The 21,568-nt window shown below is 36.6% G+C and overlaps 3 protein-coding genes and 1 long non-coding RNA gene across 4 annotated transcripts in view; 3 read left to right on the forward strand and 1 right to left on the reverse strand.

Moving 5' to 3' along the window:
• The window catches only part of LOC136804606 (bifunctional peptidase and (3S)-lysyl hydroxylase JMJD7-like), a 243,570-nt gene that overhangs the window by 49,597 nt on the left and 172,405 nt on the right, over window positions 1-21,568 (forward strand). The gene's annotated exons all lie outside the window — the stretch shown is intronic.
• The window catches only part of LOC136804610 (uncharacterized), a 67,887-nt gene that overhangs the window by 34,058 nt on the left and 12,261 nt on the right, over window positions 1-21,568 (reverse strand). The gene's annotated exons all lie outside the window — the stretch shown is intronic.
• LOC136804591 (uncharacterized) lies at window positions 1,434-6,090 on the forward strand. Its single transcript, XM_067061192.1, has 4 exons — window positions 1,434-1,825; window positions 2,708-2,806; window positions 3,121-3,191; window positions 4,992-6,090. Exons 1-4 carry the CDS (start codon window positions 1,617-1,619, stop codon window positions 5,510-5,512), a joined length of 900 nt encoding a protein of 299 aa, XP_066917293.1. The 5' UTR covers window positions 1,434-1,616; the 3' UTR covers window positions 5,513-6,090.
• Window positions 7,896-10,866, forward strand: LOC136804629 (uncharacterized). The gene is made up of 3 exons (XM_067061232.1): window positions 7,896-8,018; window positions 8,678-9,009; window positions 10,513-10,866. Exons 1-3 carry the CDS (start codon window positions 7,970-7,972, stop codon window positions 10,636-10,638), a joined length of 507 nt encoding a protein of 168 aa, XP_066917333.1. The 5' UTR covers window positions 7,896-7,969; the 3' UTR covers window positions 10,639-10,866.

The following is a 21,568-nucleotide window of genomic DNA, read 5'->3' on the forward strand; positions in this document are numbered from 1 at the left end:
TCAACAAAAACTTACTGGTTCTTATAAAAGAGAGTATATGCTATCTCTGCACCGATGAAAAGGAAAATGTAGATGGAGTATCGCTTTGGATTAGGATCTTTTTGTCTTCTGACCCAGTAAAATCCTTCAGTACTCGCATGGAGCTTAATAGACCTTATCGGAGTTTTTGGTTTTTCTAAAACAGCAATGCATTTTGGGATAATAATACCCCGAAACAATCCCACAATGCATCGTTTTTTTTAGAAAAATCAAAAACTCCGATAAGATCTATTAAGATCTATGATTTAACACTAAATGGAAAGATTTTTGATCAAAATTTCGTTTTTGGGGTGTTGGGCTAGGATTAGATGAATATGAATACCTCCTCAGATTTATGCCTTGTTTAGAATTTGTCTTTAAAAATTTTAAATATTTAGTCCAAATTCGGAAAGCTTTAAAATCTGAGATTAAAAACGTTTCATCAAAAACTTTCTATATTTTTTAGACATGTAAATCCTCCAAAAGACCCTGAAAATAATCTTTCCAGTAAACTTAATATCAAGATGATATTAGACATAACTATGTAAAGTTAGTTAAGACTCGTACTTTAACCCCCTATTTGTATATTACTTCTTAATAGCGCTGATACCCATCGATAGAATTAAAAAATTGAGAAGTTTGTAAAAAAGTGGATGTAGATAGATTGGATTTGCAGTAGATGTCAAGCACCATCGCTATTGGTAAAATGATTCCCAATCGTCAAACTCAATTCTTGATATTCATGACGTAATGTCTTCTACGGAAAGACCCTGGTTTTTTGCCAGTAGTGGCAAATTTTATACAACTTTTGTCTAGTTTAAATTTGCTGCTACTGGCTAAAACCAGGGTATTTCCGTAGAAAACATTACGTCATGAATATCATAGATTGAAGTTTGATCGAGTATCACCATCATTTCAGAGGGTAAATCAATATTCAACCAATAAGCCATTTCACTATCGAAATGAATCATGGGTAATCGGTTACGCCTTCATAACGACTTCTTGTTGGTTAGACGCAAAAACATCCAAAAATTTAGACCAACATAAAGTCGTAGCGCGGTGGTGCTGATTACCCATGATTCATTTCGACTTTGATTTGAAATTTGACTATACATTATTTTCGACTTCAAAGAGCATGATATCGCAATCATAATCACAATTATAATCAACAACATTGAATCGAACCAATCAGATTTTTCTAGAACTCCATAAGGTTCAATAATGGAATTTCCATTCATCGATTGCTGCATGAGATTTAATTCGCTCCATTCGATTGACATCGTTTTAAAGATCCCAGATGGCACACAACGTTTTTTCGACGTTCATCTAACGTTCACAACGTCCACATAACGTTAGGTGAACGTTGAAACAACACTGTGTGCCAGCTGGGATGCGAAACTCTATTCCTTCTATTCAGGAAAAATAATCAAGTACAAAAAATAAATTCCAGAAAAGAATTTTCAAAAGAATATATCAGAACCCCCATGAAGAAAACAACAAATGACATCCTGACTAAAGAAGAAGGACGGAAGGAAACACAATTTTTAAAGCTGGTAACCAAGGCAACATTATAAACAAAATAGGCAATAACAATAAAAATGGCACCGAATAATACAACAAACGGCACGCTATCAGAATTGTTGGTCACCACGGCGATAGTACCGACTATATCAACATTCCCACCGCTGACAGAACACGAGTTAAAGAAACAGAAGTTATTCTCCATCCTTGTGATAGCATGTTTCTTCTCATTCCTCATTTTTGTAATTGGTTACGTAACTTTCACACACGTCAAAAGAAATAGAAGGTAGGTAGGTAGTTTTGCGATCCAGGTTCCCTTAGTCTGCTGGCATTCAAGCGACCGTAGTGCAGTGGTAGAGCATCCAGCTACGGTTGTGGGTTCAACCCCCAGCCGGGTCATGTACCAAAGATTCCCAAAATGGTACTTGATGCCTCTGTGCTTGATGCTCAGAAATTAAGAGAAGGATCAAGGATAAGTGGAGCAATCCAGGGAGAAAGAGTGGTGCCATCCACAACCTTCGTGTAGATAGTTTATAGAAAGAGGAGCCTTCGGGTCGCCTCCGACTGTGGTCGCAGACTTATTTACTATTGCTGGCATCCACTAACGGATTAGTGCTTCTTATACTGTCTGCGCTTTTGTAAAGACCTGCGATTCAGACCTAAGGTTCCCTACATTGTGTTAAAGCACCAAAAGAACTAGAGTTGGAACTCTTGAATGGGAGACGAAGGAACTTATTCGAATTTGCAAAGCGTGGCCCGAGTAATTTTCCCACAAACGCCAGATTGAAATTAAAATCCAACGCCAGATTTTCAAAAATATGCCGCATGTGAAAACAAAAAATAAACTTGACATTCCATACGTCATTTTGAAATACCGTGAGTATCACAGCTCGGAATAATCTCAACATTTTCTCTGATTAAACCTTGGTCTCTGGTACCCAGGGTTATTATAAAAGCGTCTCAAAGCTTAAGTTTTACTTGCTTGCGAAAGACTTGCGGTTGAAGATTTCTCTCTAGCCCTTCAAGCTTCAAAGAGAAAGAAAATATCGATCATTAGCCTGCTTCGACGGGTTAAAAAGCGGCTCATGTCTTGGGTAAGAAGTACTGTAGTAATCTTTATTATCGTGCGATACGTGTTTCCATAAAGAAATTCCAAATATACTTTCAGGATAATAGAAGAGAAGCGAGCGCTTGAAGCGGAAGAAGAAGACAAACCAAAAATCAATCGAAGAACTTCAGTCATGGGTCAAGGACAAAAACAAGTTGTGTAAGTCTAGAAGACCCAAGAACCATTTCTCTCCCGAGTGCCTATTCGTGTAAGCAACGTCCCCACATTATTGTACCAGAAAGAGTACGCATGTACCAATACTCTTCACAAAGTATGCATTGACCCGAACAAAGGTGCATCTCCTTTCCAAGTAAATCATAACACCGAGTGGGAATCGAATCTCTGGTAACACAAATTTTATCTTTCCACTTAGTTATTCCGAATGATGAAAAGTTCTCGATAGTTTCCTGATTTACGAATTTTAACCAATTAGATGACTAGTGTAATATCATAAACTTAATTTGTTTGTTTAGAATCGAACGTAAAGCAAGTGTTTTGTCAGGTCACCGAAAGTCAAGTAGTATTTCGTCACCAGTCGGCAACGGTAGGTTTTTAATGTTTCTCTTGTCCAAAGTTTCACTGAAGAGAACAATGACTATTGGGTTTGGCAGCTCCGAAGGATCTAGAAGTGAAGTTTTGACCATTGGATTTAAAGGGATAATCAGATGGTTTGAGATAATTAGCGTGCAGAAACCTTTCGTAGTCCTGAGTAAAACCTCCAAGTACTATTTTCCAAAGTCGAGATATCATAATTTGAAATTTCTGAAAATAAGCTGAAAAGGTTGAAATTCTATTGTTTTCTTACTAAAATGTATAAACTTTTAACTTAAATATCTCGATTTTGTAAAATATTTAGGCAAAAATCAAAAAATTATGCCTCAGACCTAATTTCCACATTGTATTCCCTCACCAGTCGGCAATGGTAGGTTTTTAAATGTTTCTCTTGTCCAAAGTTTCACTGAAGAGAACAATGACCGTTGGATTCAAAAGCTCCGAAGGGTCTAGAAGTGAAGGTTTGACATTTTGTTTTGACACGGCTTATGAAAGTCGAGAGGCCTAGTTTTGATAAAAAAGGGGAATTCCTTGCAAAATTAAAAAAGTGCCCTAGCGTATAGTTTTAACTCTGAGTTTCAACATGACACTTAACACTTGGACCTCAGGATCTCGGGCTGTAATAGCTCGAAAATGCTTCAATAAGGCTGAGAATATAATAATAGCGTTCAGTTAGAGGGCTAATAATCAAATTGCAAGGGCAGAATAAATGACAACAACGAACGAAAGCTTAACGCTATTACTATTATTATCCATATCAGACATGCAAACAACGTTTTTTTCTAGCGTCAGCCAAGTATTTTCGCTTCAATGCAATTCCTTTAAAAAGTTTTGAGTACCCCTGCTAGCGGGCCGCAAATGACCAAAAAGTATTTTTTTCTGACGTCGGTTTAGTCTAACCGCTTCAATGCAATGACTTCAATAAAGTTCCTAGCGGGCCGCAAATGACGTTATCGCCCTATAACCAGGGCGGTTAATGATACTTCAGCCCTCTGAAGCGCGACGCTTATTTTTCTCAGCGCGCGTATGAATATTTGAGTCATAGAACCTTTCAATACCGCCCGCCGTTCGAATCTTTAATGGCTTACTTAATGACTGTTATATGGATAATAATATAAAATAAACCCCTCTCAAATCGAAATATCCAATGAAATTAATACGTACTAAATTAATACGGAAATCTCGCTCGAACACGAATTCTAAAAACTGTTAAAATAACTAAAATTGTATTGACCTCTTTTTTGGGCTTGTGAAGATCAAAATAACCGCTAGTGTCCGATCTGACAAAACCTTTTTGACAGCTTTCGATACGGCGAACACGTTGAGGATGGTTAAAATTTTGAGGCTTATGACCTGATTGAAAGCTCATAAGCTAATAGTTAGACATTGAGGTAGAAGTTTTTATTATCCACAAATCTAAATATTTGCTTATATCTGGAAACTTATTCTTATTGATGATGATGAGTAAAGAATTCAATACAACTCAATGATCTAAATCTCAAAGCCAGAATTTAGCATTAAAATTTTCATAATAACTTGAAAGCCAGCGTTAGGCAGTAATCCGATTGCTTGAAAGTATCCCAGCTGGCACACAACGTTGTTTCAACGTTCATCTAACGTTATATGGACTTTGTTAACGTTAAATAAACGTTGAAACAACGTTGTGTACCACCTGGGATGGTATAAAACCACCCGATTTTTGTCAACAGTAATGTTTGATTATACGTCAAAGATAACTTAATGTTATTGACTCTTTCCCTTTTCATTTTTTCTAAATTCTTCTTGTTTTTAGGTCAAAACAACCACAATCAACAAGCGCCGCAACTCAACACAAAGCTTTTACGCCAACCACCCCAACCATGGCTTAACATACCGCAGATGCCCGCCCATTTTCAACCACCACAAATGGGCGGTCAACAACCGATCAATTTACACATGAACGGACCGGTGGGCGGATATAGTATTCCTCCGCCCATCACACATTCAAGGATAGAAGATAATTATACATTTCCGAATACATATCCAATGAACGCTTTTAATGAGAATGTATTAGTAAGATATTGTCAGCCCGATTTGAAGGAGAGACATCCTACGGAGGAGGGAGAAAGTGGACTCTCCAGCAGTGGGAGTATGGAGGACAGTAAGAAACTTGACGAAGAAGACCACGAGGATGGAGAGCAAAGCGATGGAGATGAAACGGAGGAGAACGACCACGTGTTCCGAAGCATAAGTACCAACGAAAGTGAACCGTCGGTAGTCAGCGAGAATTATCGGTTCGCGACCGAGGATACGAGATTATTAGCCGCGTCGTAGAAATATATATGTTTAAATCAATCGATCCAAAAGTGAAATAATTACTTATGTTTTGATGATAGCGGCTGAAGGAGATTTGGTTTGACCTAGCTGGTACCGGACGTTGTTCCGATGTTCAACCAAAATTTTATGGCTGTTATGAACTTTAAATGGACGCTGTTATGACGTTTGGTATCAGCTGGGCTCATGGTATACAATACTAGTTATAACATCTTAAAAAGGACAAAAAGGAAGCTTGGTTAAAGATGTAGTATGATGACTTTACCAAAGAAATTCAGTTAATTGTTGTTCGAGCCGGTAACATTTGTGCACAAGGCAGTAAAAAGATTGGTAAAAATCTTTGGATTTTAGGATAAAGTACCAACTAAATGAGAGTATGAAAAAAAATACAAGTTTTGTAATTTTTGTGAATTTTCTTGGTGAATCAATATGAATTAAATTGAAGGAGAAGTACTCAATTTATAGGAATAAAAAATCTTAAGATATAGTTATATTATTGCTAGCAAAAAAATGTAGAAATTTTTTGAATATTATTCTTAGATATATTTATTGTAAAGAATCTTATAAAAAATGTGATATCTTGAAGGGTGTTATTCTAGGGATGTATACACCATGAACTTTCAAGTCCGAAGGGCTAGACTCGAGACTCGTGGATGGGAAATGCAGCCACTTAATGTCCCATCCAGAATGCTGGTATGGTTTTTACACAAACGCCGGATTGAAAGTAAAATTCTTCACTAGATTTAAAAAAATGCAGTCCTCAAAAACAAATGAACCGCTAAATACAATTCGTCGTCATGATTGCGGCGCGTTCTACGGACGTTCTCGATGGGAAATAAGTGGCTTCGCTTTTTCTTGCTTGAAAAAGGTTAGAGATTCTACTCTAGCCCTTCGGGCTTTTAACTCAATGGAATAGACTACTTCCACAGGGTGCGCCTCTTTTTAAAGTGAATTTTTGCACAGAAAAACATTTTTGAAAAAGTACCGCGTTTTCTTTCACCTTAATATACGCCATTCATCACCTTGCTTCCCATCTTGATAAAGTTGGACAGCTTTTACTCAAATTTGGCCAAAACATAATTATATATATTTCGGTGCAGGTGTGTACCTTCACATCCTCCCTGACCAGTGGGCACCAATCGAACCCCCAGGAACCCCTGTCAGTATATCCCAGTAGCCATTTACCTACATCTTTCGCCCCAGGCTCTAAAACTAAAACTGTATCGTGATATAACACATTACACAGCAATATCAATCATTATATTGTTATTACTATGATGTTACCGGAATTCAATTTTTCAAGAGAAAAATAGCTTATAGAGCTAAAGAAAATATATTTAATGTCTTCCTGTCTATATGTCATTTATAGAAACTTTTTGCGGAAGAAAACATCGTATCATAATTACTGCGAATAAGGCCTGGTTTCTATCATGCACGTGGAGATAAGAATTTCCTTCTTTTTATATTCAATCATGAGATTTAAATGAAATGGTTTTATTTCTACACCTCCGTACCAGACCTGGTGGGTCCACCTTTCTAGAAAATAATGGCCAGAACTTCGTCCCTGGTGGAAAAACGCCCTGCGATTTCAGCCCCACTGTGGAATTGAACGGAAAAAATGCATTCTAAATCCCAACCCAAAACCCCACTGGAATTTTGAGATGGGAACAATAAAATTTCTAAATAATTTATTTTAGGATTACAATAAATCTAGTCATTTTGCTAGTAGGAATGAAAGTTTAGTGTAGTTTTCTAACAGAATAAAGGTTTCAGAGTATTTTTCAAAGTGGCTGGGATGAAGGGTTTCATCGAGTTTGCCGATAACTTTTCCAAATTAGCCCAATGGCGGTGGATCACTGAAACATTGAGATGAAAGACTGATGGATCATAGGTGAAAAAAAGCTAAAGCACTTGAAGATTCCTATCGCAATCAAGACGATGGACTGAATATAATATTTTATATTGAGGTATCATGTACTAGCTCACAATTCATGACACCTGCTTAACACTTAGTACACAGTCATACAACTTAAGTCATGTAATGGAAACCGGGCCATAGACGTTAATTATCACAAATGACATTATCAGGTCATTAGCACTGAATTAAAAGCAGAAAACAATAGATCAGTTACACAAATGAATAGCTTGTTGTCTTCTTTGCTTTGGATTTATTTTCGGAGAGGCATTTTGATTGAGTGAAGATTATATTTTTCACGTAGGAAAAAAATTATTGAAAAATCTTGACAAAATTTAGAGAAGTTTCGGATTATTATGTTAACAATTTTTGGATTTCACGATTAGTATTTGAAATTGAAAAAATTTCATAGAATTGAAGAACTAAAGAAATTGTTCATCAATATTTATATTTATTGAAAGTAAAAATTAGTATTCAAACACATTTTGTTTCACAGTTGGGAAGATTATTTGAAGTGGAATTATCCTTTTTGAAATCACAAAATGGTGTTTGGTATTCATATTAAGAAATCGCCAAGGACGCCAAGAAAAGGTTTGTACTGTACTTAAAAATGGAAGTTCTTCAAATTTATTGAAGCTTAAAAATTTGTGATCCGTCGATACATTACTTGAACATTTTTCAATAAGATACAAGAATGCCTGAATGGCGTAAAAGCCCAGCAGTGTTGGTAGTGTCAACATATTTTTTCGTAGCAGAGTCGCCATACAAATTTACAGTAGTAAGTCTTTTTGTGTATAGAGCAACTCAAGTCATTAAGTTAAGTATATTTTGCTGTTTAAAAAAGAAAGATTTGAATATTTTACTCGGAATCGTCAATTTATAATTGCGTGCATAGGCCCCGACAAAGTCAAATCTTTTCGACCAGTTGCGTTTTACAGGCCCATTCCGCTGCGCACTGGCCCAAAAACCTTGCACTTAGACTACTTCAACTTCTCGAAGTTCTTGGTGACGCAAGCAAAGGCGTTATGAAGCCTGGGATACACTTTAGGAGCAAAGTCTAATAAGAAATATAGAAAAGTCTAAAAAGATGTTTTATTCAAGAATAAAATCAGGGAAAATGACTCACTAAATGACTGATACTAAAGATGAATAATTCTAAATTTTGGTCAGGGAAAAGAAATCTAAACATTATTTGCCTGACAGGAAACCCCATCCCCAAGTCTCTCCCTAAAGTTTGTTTATTTTTTTAGAGAAAGAAGATTCCCCAACATTTCATTTCGATCTCGAGGAATCACCTCAAACATCCAACACCAAACAACAACTCAACAAATCAAAATCAGTCAACAATCTTCAAGTAGAAAACGACTTGGGTCATCTCGGCTTTACCGCGTCGCCTATATCACGACGCCACAGCCATCACATCGAGCCGAGAAGGCGTTTAGGAAGTAGCCGTAGACGGGGAACAGTTCAAAAAAAGAAATCCGAAAACGGGGAAAATGATTCCGGATCAGATATTGAAGATTATAATTTTATGGATGCAGTTAGGAAACAAAGATCGAGAAGTTTAAATACACATCATGATGTGAGAACTGATCTATTATTGAATGAATAAGCCCAGCTGGCACTCGACGTTGCTTCAACGTTTTTTTAACGTTCACAACGTCCATCTAACGTTAGATGAACGTTGAAACAACGTTGTGTGTCAGCTGGGAGGATTCCCACGAAAGAGTGTTCAGTCTTAGAGCCAGCTACAATGCCCACCGTAAACTTTGGCACAAAAGAGGGATTCCATCAAAATTTTGAAACCGCAAGTGATTTTTAAGTGCTTTAAAGTACGGTTGGAAATTAGAGTTTTAACATGAGATTTAAGACTTACGACATTAGCATCTCAGGAACTAAAAGCTCAAAAATGCTCCAATAAGGATTGGAATATAGCCTAGAAGCCACTGAACCTTGAAATACCGAAATGCCCAATGAAAAAGTCTAGGAAAGATCACAAAACACAAAATGAAAAATTAGTTTCTCGTATGATGCCTTTTCGGCACAAAAGCTGGAAGGAATAAAAGAGAAAATAAAAATATTTGAGAAAATTTAGTCCCATTCAGGATCACTTTTTTTTGAATTTCAACCAAAACATTTTCAAGAAAACGAGTCTTCCTTAATTTCCAATTTCCTCAGCAGCATACCCTGTTGATCGGCGAAGTACTCCCCCTCCCCGGGGAAGAAAATGAATTATGGTTCTGTGATCAACATCTCCAAAACACCACTGTGTCAGAGACATGCTGGGACCTCAGCCCCGCTCGGAAATTTGGCAGAAATTTCGTCCCCGGTGGGAGAATGCCCTGAAATTTCAGCCCCACTGGGATATTGATTTTGATTTAAAGATTGCACTCTACAACCATCTCCACTAGATTTTTTAACATTGGAACAATAGAATTTCTATCCCCTGGGATTTCGATAGGAATTTTTTATCCCCACTGAGGAAAAAAGTTCCACCGGGGCTGTGAGACAGGGGTGTTCAAAAGCTTTGACTTCCGTGTAACATCATTTATGAGACTGAACTGACTACATTGTTTGAGAGTATAATTTCATGATAATTTGTTAATGAAGCTTCTTAATCATGCGGTTAATTTGTCAAAGTAATTAAATAATGTGGTTCTGACAACATACAAAAAGTTGACATCGGATATCCAGGTTAAACCAAAGAAGAGACATTGAAATTGTCATTTCGGAAGCTTTACGCGATTGATTGATGAAAAAAATGAAAAAATGAAAAGTTCAAAGATAGATATACAGATATGTCACTAAATACACGTTTTCTTTTTTATAAGAACAAAATATATAAGAACATTTCAAGGCTTCGTGGGCTCTAAAACATCTGTTTTCTCAGGAAAATGGACAAAAATACTCGAAAAAATGCTGAGAACATGTTAAAAACATTTTTAGGCTTCAAAAACTTTGGATGTTCTTATAAAAAAGCGTGTACCTTAAATTTATTTTAAAAGTATACGAGGACACTTTGTGCTAAAACAATCAAAATGACCAAAATAGCCAAAATAGACCTGCTAATTTTTCTTTTATTTAGATTCCATCGAAATCACAGAGTGATGCCGAAGATGGCAAACCAACAACACCAAGACTGAAGATAAAGAGTGTTTCGTTTGTCACGCACAGCGGTCACGAATTTCACGTTAGGGAACGATCAACTTGAGATACGTGCACACTATTTATGAATGTTTTTCTGGTTTGTTTACGTACAGTACAGTGTTGTGTTGTTGACATTGAAATACTGTAAACCTACAAGTTAAACAAACGAATTCATAAACATTTGATTTGTCAAGGGCAACAATGATTCATAATTTTCCGTACAGGATCACCTGCGATGAAGCTGGGTCCCAGCTGGTACGGAACGTTGTTTCAACGTTCACGTAGCGTTATATGAACATCGTGAACATCAAAAGAAAATTGTGTGCCATCTGGTGTAGTTGTCACAATGTAGAACAATAAACAGTAAACTCTGGTTTATTCGAACTTCTATTGGGCTTTTCCAGAAAAAAAGTTTACCCCCACTGTTGAAGATATTGACTTTTCGAAGTATCGACCCCCCTGGATATCCTACTTTATTAGTAAAGGCCCCCTGGATATCCACTCTTAAAAATATTCTCAATCCCTTGGATATCTTCTCTTATAAAGATGCTTACCCCTGGATATCGTACTTTTTACTTAAAAAAGACACTTCACCCCCTGGATATCCGCTCCCTTGTAGATATTTAACAACAGGGGGGACACGGACTATTTCTGGAAAAGCCAATTATTCGAATGATTCGAAATTGATTCCAGTCCCCTTCAAGAAGAAACCCTCTTTTAATACGTTGTATAATTCAAATTTCTCTGTAATTCGAAAAAACAAAATTTAATGTTCGAGTTCGAATTAGCGAGCAACCGCTCGGCTTTTTGGCAGGTGTTTCCGTGTAAGGAATCATGCCTTGAATCTTTGCATCGATAACAAAAACAATTGTAATGTTTAGTGAAATACTGTAGATTTAATGCAAAAAATGGCACCCAATGAGCTTGAGACATAAATGTTGGGTCAAAATACCATGTATTGTAACTCACATAACAACCATCCCCTTCTCACAGACCCGGTGGGATTTTTTCAGCCAGTGGGGGTAAAAATAACGAACCCAAGGGTTCCCAGTGGGTCTGTGAGACGGGGGTGTTAACAACCTATGTCTTCAAAAGTACGACTGTGGATTATCTGTAAGAATAATATATTTTTCAAAAACTTTTATGTTTCTTAAATTCATATTGTTGTCCCTAAATTTTTTTTTATACCAAATAATGAAATTTGATTTTTTTTGCAAAAAATTGGTAGTATATACAGTATGAACTAAATTTCCAATGAGTAACTTAGTTAACTACTGTAATATGTATATAATTTATCTCTTTCATTTAAAATATCAATTTATATAAGAAATAAGCTCGAGTGATTTTATTCATCAACAGGCCCGGCGGAAGTGGGGAGACTGGGTAGACTCCAGCCTCCCCACTTTTAAGCAAATTAGAATTTTTTCTCGAATTACTAGCGAATTTTATCTCTAATTTCAGCCTCCACACTTTATCGGTTGTTCCGCCGGGCCTGATCAAGAAGCCGTCATCTCCAATTCAATCCTCTTATCTCGATCATTAAAGTCACCAAAACTCGCTCACCCAAATCAAAGTCCCGGAACATTTTTATGGGACTAAAGTGGAGTTTTATGAAGTTAGATCGCCGCCAGAAGTCGTCCCGTCGCAATTTTCGGTAGTCGAATCATCCCAAATTTCAAGTCGTCCCGTCGCACTAGAATTAGTCCCGTCGCAATTTTCGGTAGTCGAATCATCCCAAATTTCAAGTCGTCCCGTCGCACTAGAAGTAGTCCCGTCGCAATTTTCGGTAGTCGAATCATCCCAAATTTCAAGTCGTCCCGTCGCACTAGAAGTAGTCCCGTCGCAATTTTCGGTAGTCGAATCATCCCAAGTTTCAAGTCGTCCCGTCGCACTAGAAGTAGTCCCGTCGCAATTTTCGGTAGTCGAATTTATTCCAAATTTCAAGTCGTCCCGTCGCACTTGAAGTAGTCCCGTCGCAATTTTCGGTAGTCGAATTTATTCCAAATTTCAAGTCGTCCCGTCGCACTAGAAGTAGTCCCGTCGCAATTTTCGGTAGTTGAATTTATTCAAAATTTCAAGTCGTCCCGTCGCACTAGAAGTAGTCCCGTCGCAATTTTCGGTAGTCGAATCATCCCAAATTTCAAGTCGTCCCGTCGCACTAGAAGTAGTCCCGTTGCAATTTTCGGTAGTCGAATCATCCCAAATTTCAAGTTGTCCCGTCGCACTAGAAGTTCGCAGTTCGTAATTCTTTTAAGTCGAACCATACCAAGTTTCTAGTGGTTCCTATCAGAAGTTAACTCGTCGGAACTTGGTACATGTTCCAATCATGTACGTTTAACTGTTTTCATAAGTGTTCATGTCATCCATCAGGTATATTATGGAGATAAAAGTACAAATTCACATTGTTTTGAGATGGATGAGCTCTGCACGTGCACAAAAACTGCACACCACACGAACATAACATTATCTCCACAATATTTTGATTTTTGATATACGAAACAATAAAGTTTTTTTTTCGGAATAGTCTAGAGTCCAACTCTTTGGGATCAGTCGACTGCCGAAATTTGCGACGAGTCAACTTCTGAGGCAACGACTCAAATTGAAATTTGGAATGTTTCGACTTCCAAAAGATTCCGACTTGCGAACTTCTAATGCGACCTGCGGACTTCTAGTGCGACGGGACGACTTGAAGGATCAAATTTTGCCGGCGATCTAACTTCATAGAGTCTCCTTAAGTCGAATCTCTATAACTCGAATGACTCCTCACCGAACAAGTTTTATGGTTCCTTTGGCTAAGAATACCTTTTTAACCTTACTCAATAACTCGAAATTTCCTTAAACTCGAACAATTTTTTGTTTCCCATGTTTGTTCGAGTTATTGAGGCTCCGCAGTATTTGAAAGATATATTCACCCACAAACACATTTTTTATAAAAACATCCAGAATTTTTAAGGCCTTCAGATGTTCTTAAGTTTTTGAGTTTTAAGCCCAAAAATGTTTTTAACATGTTCTTATTTTCACAATTTTTTGAGTATTTTCGCCTTTTTCTTCTAAGAAATTGAGTGTTCCAGGGTCTGCATAGCCTTAAAATGCTCTTAACTTGATCTTAACCATTTGGCCATCAAAGCCTTATATTCTTATAAAGTTTGTTCTTATAAAAAAACGTGTACATTCAATACATGTGGCAGGGATATGTTATAGCGTAGCTGGATGAAGGACGAGAATTCCTTAGCGGATTGCTCCTTTGTCTTTTCTATTGTAAAGTGTTCTGTTTTTATAAGAAAAATGAAGCAGACAAAGTATTCATGCAGTACGTTTGCATATATTTTGCTATGATGTTCCCGCTTTTCATCAAAATAATATTTGCAAAAGATACCCCAAAAGCTTCTTTGTAAATGAAATCTACTTTTATCAGCGTGTGTTATGAATTTGAGAAGCTTTCATGATTTCTCTTTAAAAATTTCGGATGTAAATATTTTGACAAATATTGTTTCAATTGACTTGAAATTTTTTCCATAATCAGATATACCGACTTGCTATCTGAAAATATCAGTTAGAAAGTGAGGCACCCCGCGGTGTAGCGTGGTATTTCAAATGAAAAAGAGCTATTTATAATCTTACAGAAGCAATTTCTTATAACTTTACTAATGAAAACAATGTTTTTCATTTTTTTAAATTGTCATTCACCAATGTTTTACAGACCCTCTTGATAATTAAAAGTTTTCAATTGTGAACAATAAATGCAGCAGCAGAATCATTGGCTAAAAAGAAATCCAAATTTCACGAATTTGTAATTAAAAAAGTTTAATTTCATATCAAATTTCAATGTCAAGTCGACAGAGTTAGAACAAGGCTTTTTCAAATGTGCGTTATCCAGCTACGCTATAACATATCCCTGCATGTGGTAAAACTCTTTGATAGAGAGAACTCCTTTATTTTGTAAATTTCAGTGAGCGAAGGCAGTGCGTGTGGAAAGATTATAACAAATTTACGTGCTTCAATACGGAACGCAAGTTTCCGATGCATAGAGAAGCGTTTTTAACAATAGGATGGTAAGTTTTGACCTTATTGTATTGATTGGAATTCAAACTGCCATTTTATTAAAGTAACGTTATAAAACTGGAAACTTATAAATATAATGACAATGTCACTACTGCTACACGCATGGGAGTCAGAGAAAAGATTTCTTTTGAAGAAAACTCACTGGGTGTTTTTCCACTGACGGCTTGAGCTAACTGGATTAATGTAACTTTTTCATAAAAGGATGAATAGCCCAAACTATTCATATAATTGGTCAGCCTAAGCTGAGCATTCAAATAGGTAAAATTTTCCAGTTCCTCCATAAGACGGCAAAAAAAAAATCCGATTTTCCGATCTCACTTTGATTTCTAAACTTTCTTCCGATCGGGTTAACTTTTTGGGTACTTTTAGCGTGCGTTGTTTATACAGATCTAGCTAATACAGATCATAATGTAGTTTCAAGATGGCGGCTCGACCAATAGTCAGGTGCGGTTAAATCCTGACAATGCGGATCTATTTTCCACCTCCTATCTCTCGATCTCCTTTTCTATTTTCTAGTTTCTGAGACTTAGTTTCTCATTTCTGACTGAGTTTTCATACCTGTCAATCATTTGTTCATCAATTTCGACCAGTCTAATTTTCGCACCGAGTGGGATTCGAACCACCACCAAAGAAAGACCTTCGGATCCGGAAGCCAGCGCTCTATCCCTTGAGCCATCGCCGCACAGCAAAATCACGCAATTCATAACATTTTATACCAAACTGGCAAAATACGGGGGTAATGTTATTATAATATGGGTAAAAGTACCCCTTTTTTAACCTGACTGAAATTCGAGCCGTTACTAGCAACCCTGCGGGGCCCAAGGCGCCGAGTATGCACCCGGCACAGTGACAAGCCGTTACTAGAAACCCTGGCCCTACATCGAAGACGCCAAAAAATAAAAATTTAAAGTTTCCGCATTGTCAGGATTTAACCGCTTCTCAATAGTCAGATGTGATAAGTCAGTGTTGTACCAAAGTATTTCCAGTGTAAATCTGTTGCAAGATTCAATTTCATTTATTTTTTTAACTCGGCAAATCAAACACATGATTTTCATCAAGGGGATTCTTTTTCTACATCCTTTGAAGGTTTAAAGCCGTTTGCTCAAGTTTTTGTTTATGTTGAATTTTCTGATACTTTTTATTGCTGCATTTTTAATAGTTTTTGCAATAATAACATATTTTTCTTGTTTACCTCTAGGGGGATTGATGGTGTTATAATGTTATTGGAATTTAATTAAGTAATTAAGTTTACAAAAGTACAGCTACTGTATAAATTTGATATAAAGACTGGATGCAATCGTGCTTTTTTGGACTTGGACGTGTTTGTGATAAAGGCGAATCGCAAAAAACTGTTTGGTTCCTGTCATTTCTACTTTAAAAAGTGGGAGTTGTTCGGCCGGTCAGTCGAAAATATTTTTCTGTTAAGAAGCAGCTATACATCTTGTTGAAAGGGAATTCGTGTGGACTGATCCGAATTTTAAAATTGAGAAACCGTGGATAAACTGGTGTTTTCGGTTTACTCTCCATTAGCATGCGGCTCTCTACTTCGATTTGAAAACTTTTAAACACAGAGTGTGCAGAGGTCGACAGTGGAAATCCAGCAAAGCAGCGGAAAAGCTTTCCGACTCTCCAGCTCTACCTGCTGACCGTAAATCAGATGACGGGAACCAAATGATGACATCACATCTCCTATTATTGGAAAATTATGACAAATGGTCTTTGGAATTTGATCATTTATATTAATATTAATATATACAGTTCTTGTTGAAATTGATCAAAATATTTTTCACGCAGTTCTGGACGCAGATTGTGTTTTTCTAACCTTTTCTAACCTTGGCGCACATTTTGACTGAATGATGGAATGGAATGAATGGCGATAACAGTTTATAGATATCTCTTATCAGACTTAGATCAATCTGGTCTTCATTTAACATTGTTTTAAAGTTTAAAAAAACACTGCCAGTGCTTGACACAGAAGAGAGGACTCCCAGTTGAAATTAATTGCTACACCGCTGCCCTGTTGAATTTATTTATTATGGTTGTGTGTTTATTCCGCCAAGGCGGTAAATCAATCGCCCAAATTCATAGACCAATCAAAAGCGAGTTTAAAGCAAAACGGGGGGGAGATGAGCTTCCCCGCATAGTTATGAATTTTAAGTTTTGCTTTCGATTATTATTTGCGACCAGCAAAGTCTTCAAGATGGTTGTGTGCATGTTGTGTAACTTGACGGTACTAAACTACAACATTTATTTACCCAGACTAGAGGGGCCATCCATATAGTACGTACCGTAAGTTGGTCTAATGTCGACATCCCTCTTCTAATTTCGACATCCTTCTTTAGAGATAGGAATAATAGTAAGGTCGGAATCACTAATGGACTCAACTGATTGCTTAGCAAAAAAAATGAGTTTCAATCAGCGATTCCGACCTTCCTATCATTCATATCTTTAAATAAGGATGTCGAAATTAGAAGACGGATGTCGACATTAGACCAACTTACGGTACACAGTGAAGGGGGGAGAGGGGGTTTAGCAAAAGCGTACATCTATTGTTTAAACAAAGTCATTTCTATTGTTCTCTGCGTACAAGGGGGGAGGGAGTGTCAAATATTTGGAAAATCTTTGCGTACGTACTATATGGACAATGCTAAAGAGAAGTATACTTTGAGCTTCTTGTAGGGGGGGGGGTTGGAGGAGCTCTCAGGCTTGTTTTACATAATTTTAAATCAAGTTCTCAAATGTTTCACATTTTGTACATTATTCAAAATATTTAGTCTACTCTGTTTCAGTGCATCTCTTACATCTGTTAACCCACTTATTAAAGCTATCTAGCTAAGCTCTATTGGCTGACCTTCCAGCCTCGGCTGGTTTATTTTTGGATGAAAAGAGATGGTTGCACGTTAATTTTTTCTTTTTAGAATTTTTTTCTTTTCAGCCTTTGGTGAAAAGTGTGCCGAGGTTAGGTAGGAAATCTTACCTAGGTCCCGTGACAATACAATAGAATTTCAGCGCTTGACCAATAAGGAGCTTCACAGGTTTTTGAAAAACAATAGCAGCAATATTTTTTGCAATATTCACGTTGTTTTGCTTGGAAAAGCTTAAAGCACGACATCTAGTCTTTTTGGGCGTTTTTATATTCCGCTGGTTGCTGGCTTTACGCTTTGGTGATTATCGATAAGTAAATAAGTATATTCATCTAGTGGCTGTCCCTTTTCTATTTGCATTAGAGCTAGGAGATCGAATACTGAGGTGAAGTACCACACCTATCTTAAGTGGACAAATTTTGGCAGGGATTAAAATTGGCGAATTTTAGTATATTTTTGTGTAATTTTCACCCATTCCAATGTGACAAAATTTCCAATTCCCCAAATTAAATCTTCACCAAATTTTACGAAATTGATCTATCGCCAAATTAAATCCACGCCAAAATTTATCAACTTAAGGTACTCTCAGCTCCCAGTGACTTACCACCTAGATCAGATTACCCAATCTAAGCTACTCATCCGCTGAATTGGCGGTGACCGGGGATCGAACCCACAACTCTTAGATTGCAAGGCAAATGCTCTACTGACTGAGCTATCCGGCCACTATCGATAAAGCGCCTTTCATAAGTGTTTTATTCGATTCCATCATTATAACAGCAGTCCAGGAGCTGGGGGAGGTCAACTATGACAGTCGTAGAGGCATGTGCAAAAATATATCATTATGTAGCACTATATCTGAAGTTTCCGAATTTACTGTTTACTGTCCGAAATTTTCTTGTAGGTGTCTATTTTAAGGAACAGAATGCCAAAATAGCGAGATTTTTTGACGTCAATTGTGTTTACTAAATTATATCTAGCTTCTAAACGGTTTATAGAATTCAAACGAAACTTTGCCAATCTGTTACTGATAAATAGGGCTAACTTTCAATAGCAAAAACATTGCTGTGTCCTTACCAGTTTTTTTCATTTCCTGGTGATTGTGCAAAAGTTTCACCTTTTTTTCCACTTCTACCGACAAACGTCTTCAAAAAAACATGTTTTAAACTTAATTTTTGACGTATTTTTACATCGAATTAATCCTTAGCATATAAGTAAGCGCTGTTGAAAGTTTTGTTACAAAAGCTTAAGTGAAACTCAAGATATTCAATTTTAAAGACCACTATGTATAAAAAATAATCAAAAACATAACAAAATGATAAAACTGACGTCGATAAACGAAAAATAAAAAATACAGACCTAGACGTCAAAATTGTTCAAAAATTGTTGAACAAACAATATCCAGCTTTCGTTTTTTATATTCTAATATTTGGAGAATTCCAAAACGCCGTACAATGTAATGCATTACTAAACAATTTTCCCCCGAATATGCTTTTGCGCAGTAATAAGACAACTTTAGGGAAATTGGGCTATGGATTGAATAAGTCTAGTGGTAGGAAATTTCCTAGGGGTAGTAAATCTGCATGAGGTGCAAAAAAACGATGGTTCAACGCCGTGAAGGGGAGGCTTTGTAGAGCTTTGTTAGATTTTTTGTTTACAGAACGTTGAAAACACACAAGTTTTAGCTTATTAATATATAGAATATATAGATTAGAGAGACAATTTCAAATTGAAAGTTTAAAAGGCCCTCTCGCCATACCCTTGAATAAAAAAAACTAAATTTACGCATGCCACAGTTGGCTTGCTGGTTCAAAAGAATGTACATTCTTCATGTAGATCAGAGTTCAAACCGGGACAAAGTAGAAAATAAAGATGTTTTAAAAAGTTTTGAAATTTATGGGAAACAGAAAGTTTTAAAGAGCATCTGAATAAGAATTCTTCGAAAGCAAAAATTATATTTGGGGTGAAGTTTAATTTTAACCCATCCATCTCCAATGTTCCTGTATAGAAAATAGTGTCTTGGCGTCTCAAAGTTAGTCTAGTGGTAGGTAATCTGAATGAGGTGCAAAAAGACGATGGTTCAAAGCCGTGAAGAAGAGGCTTTGTAGAGCTTTGTTAGATTTTCGAAAACTGTTTACAGAACGTTGTAAACACACACGTTTTAGCGTATTAATATATAGATTTTTCGCCCGACTTGAGTCTATATACATTGAAAAATTTCGCTCCTGTTGTATGGCGATTCTGCAACGGAAAAATATGTTGACAGTGAAAACACTGCTGGGCCTTTACGCCGCTTAGGCTTTCTTGTTCTTATCAAAAAAGTCGTCATCTAATTGAGGAAAAAGTGATCTATTGGCATTCACATGGAATATCCACGAGTTAATCCAAGAAGAAGAAAAAATGGAGAAGAAATATCTCTTTATCTTTTTCAATCATTAATAGGTAGGGACACTTCTAGAGAACATTTAAAAGGATTACTTGCAATTAAGATATATCCAGCCTTGTAGAAGCTAGCTTGATCCTATTTCCTTAATCCATTCAAGTCTGATTTTCTCAATATATAAAAGGATGGAATTAGCTAACCTTCCATAGGGCTCATTGCATATTAATAGAGAATTTAATCCCATAATACAAATTTAATTTTAATTTAATTTTTTTTGGAGCTTTGGACTGCGGTATGTTTTTATTAGACTAATCATATGATTTTACTCGACTGGGTGCAAAGTTTTTTAGTATCAAAACAATTTCAAAATATACAATATATACTATCGAGGCAATGCTAGCATGCAAAATTCGTCCGTTGATTGAATAATGGGTGATTAGATCTTTTATGAACTCGAGGAAAAAATAATAAAGAAATCTTTAAAGCTATTAAAATAGAATCTGTTGCTATGGCGACATTTACATATTAGTTCAGTTCTTTTGTTAATCAACTTTAAGTTCGAGTTAATCAAGTTGATATGGTACTTTTCAGTCAAGCATAAATTACAATACACCGTTTAACAGTTTCGCCATCTCCACCGTAGAGGCGGTAGGTAAAAATGCTCACTTTAGTATTGTGAAAGGTTAGAGAAATGTTTTATGCTTTGAAATATTTTTTATTTTTCAAAACCATCTCTAATGAATAATCACTTTTAATAAAGAGATGCGTATTGGAAAGTTTTTTGTTAAATGAGTATGAGGTTACATGGTGGCATGGTTGCTAAATGATTTCTTTCACAAATATATACTGGAAAGTATTTCTTTTGTATGTCCATTTATTTTTTGTTTATTGCCGAGTTTACTTATTTGATATTCCAAAGGTAGATCGGCGGCTAACCAGGCTAAAGCTCAAAAAAGGGAGCCATTTTCCCATCGGAGATGATTGATAGTCGGTCTTTGATGTGCCGTACCCCCAGTCGCGTTCAACTACCCTTGCGCGTAAACTTAAGAATATTTCGGTTAGACCAGCCAATCCCCGAAAACGAGGGCTTTCTTACCAAGTCTCCCGCTGGAAAACCCTTGACAGGGTCTTGCGAAATTCCGTAATCTCTAAACCTTTCGGCTGTTGAAAATTTTCCAGATCTTTAGAGCTTTAGCGTGTCGGATGAGATTTTCTGCATCTAGCACCAGATAACCAGTTTACCTTTTCAATAACTGTTGATAGAGGTGTATATTCCTTTTTAAAATCAGTTCTTACAAAGTAAGCCAAGTATGGCAGAAAAATAAGCATCTACTTTATGAGACTAGAATAAATAACTCTGGATAGACGGTGGCATACTTTTCAATAAGTTCTTACAGTAATATAGACCGATTCTGTGTGATTTTTCTAAGAAATGGCAGAAACAATAGGTACAGGATGATTTAGTAACACTTTGCTTAGCTCAAAGGCTTATATATTGTACCCGTTTGGACCTGCGCATAGTTTCTTGTTAATTTCGCCTAGCGAAAGTATTACGATCAGCGTTTGTGGTGGTTGTTAGTGGGTCGAAAAAAAAACCAATAACGAAAGTACTTGATACGGTGGATGAACTCACTAAAATCAATTTACAAGTTACGCGCTCGTATAACCACGGACGATTTTCGTAGGTT

Source organism: Clytia hemisphaerica, unplaced genomic scaffold (assembly GCF_902728285.1).
Source record: "Clytia hemisphaerica strain Z4C2 unplaced genomic scaffold, Clytia hemisphaerica genome assembly, whole genome shotgun sequence".
NCBI classification, from domain to species: Eukaryota; Metazoa; Cnidaria; class Hydrozoa; order Leptothecata; family Clytiidae; genus Clytia; species Clytia hemisphaerica.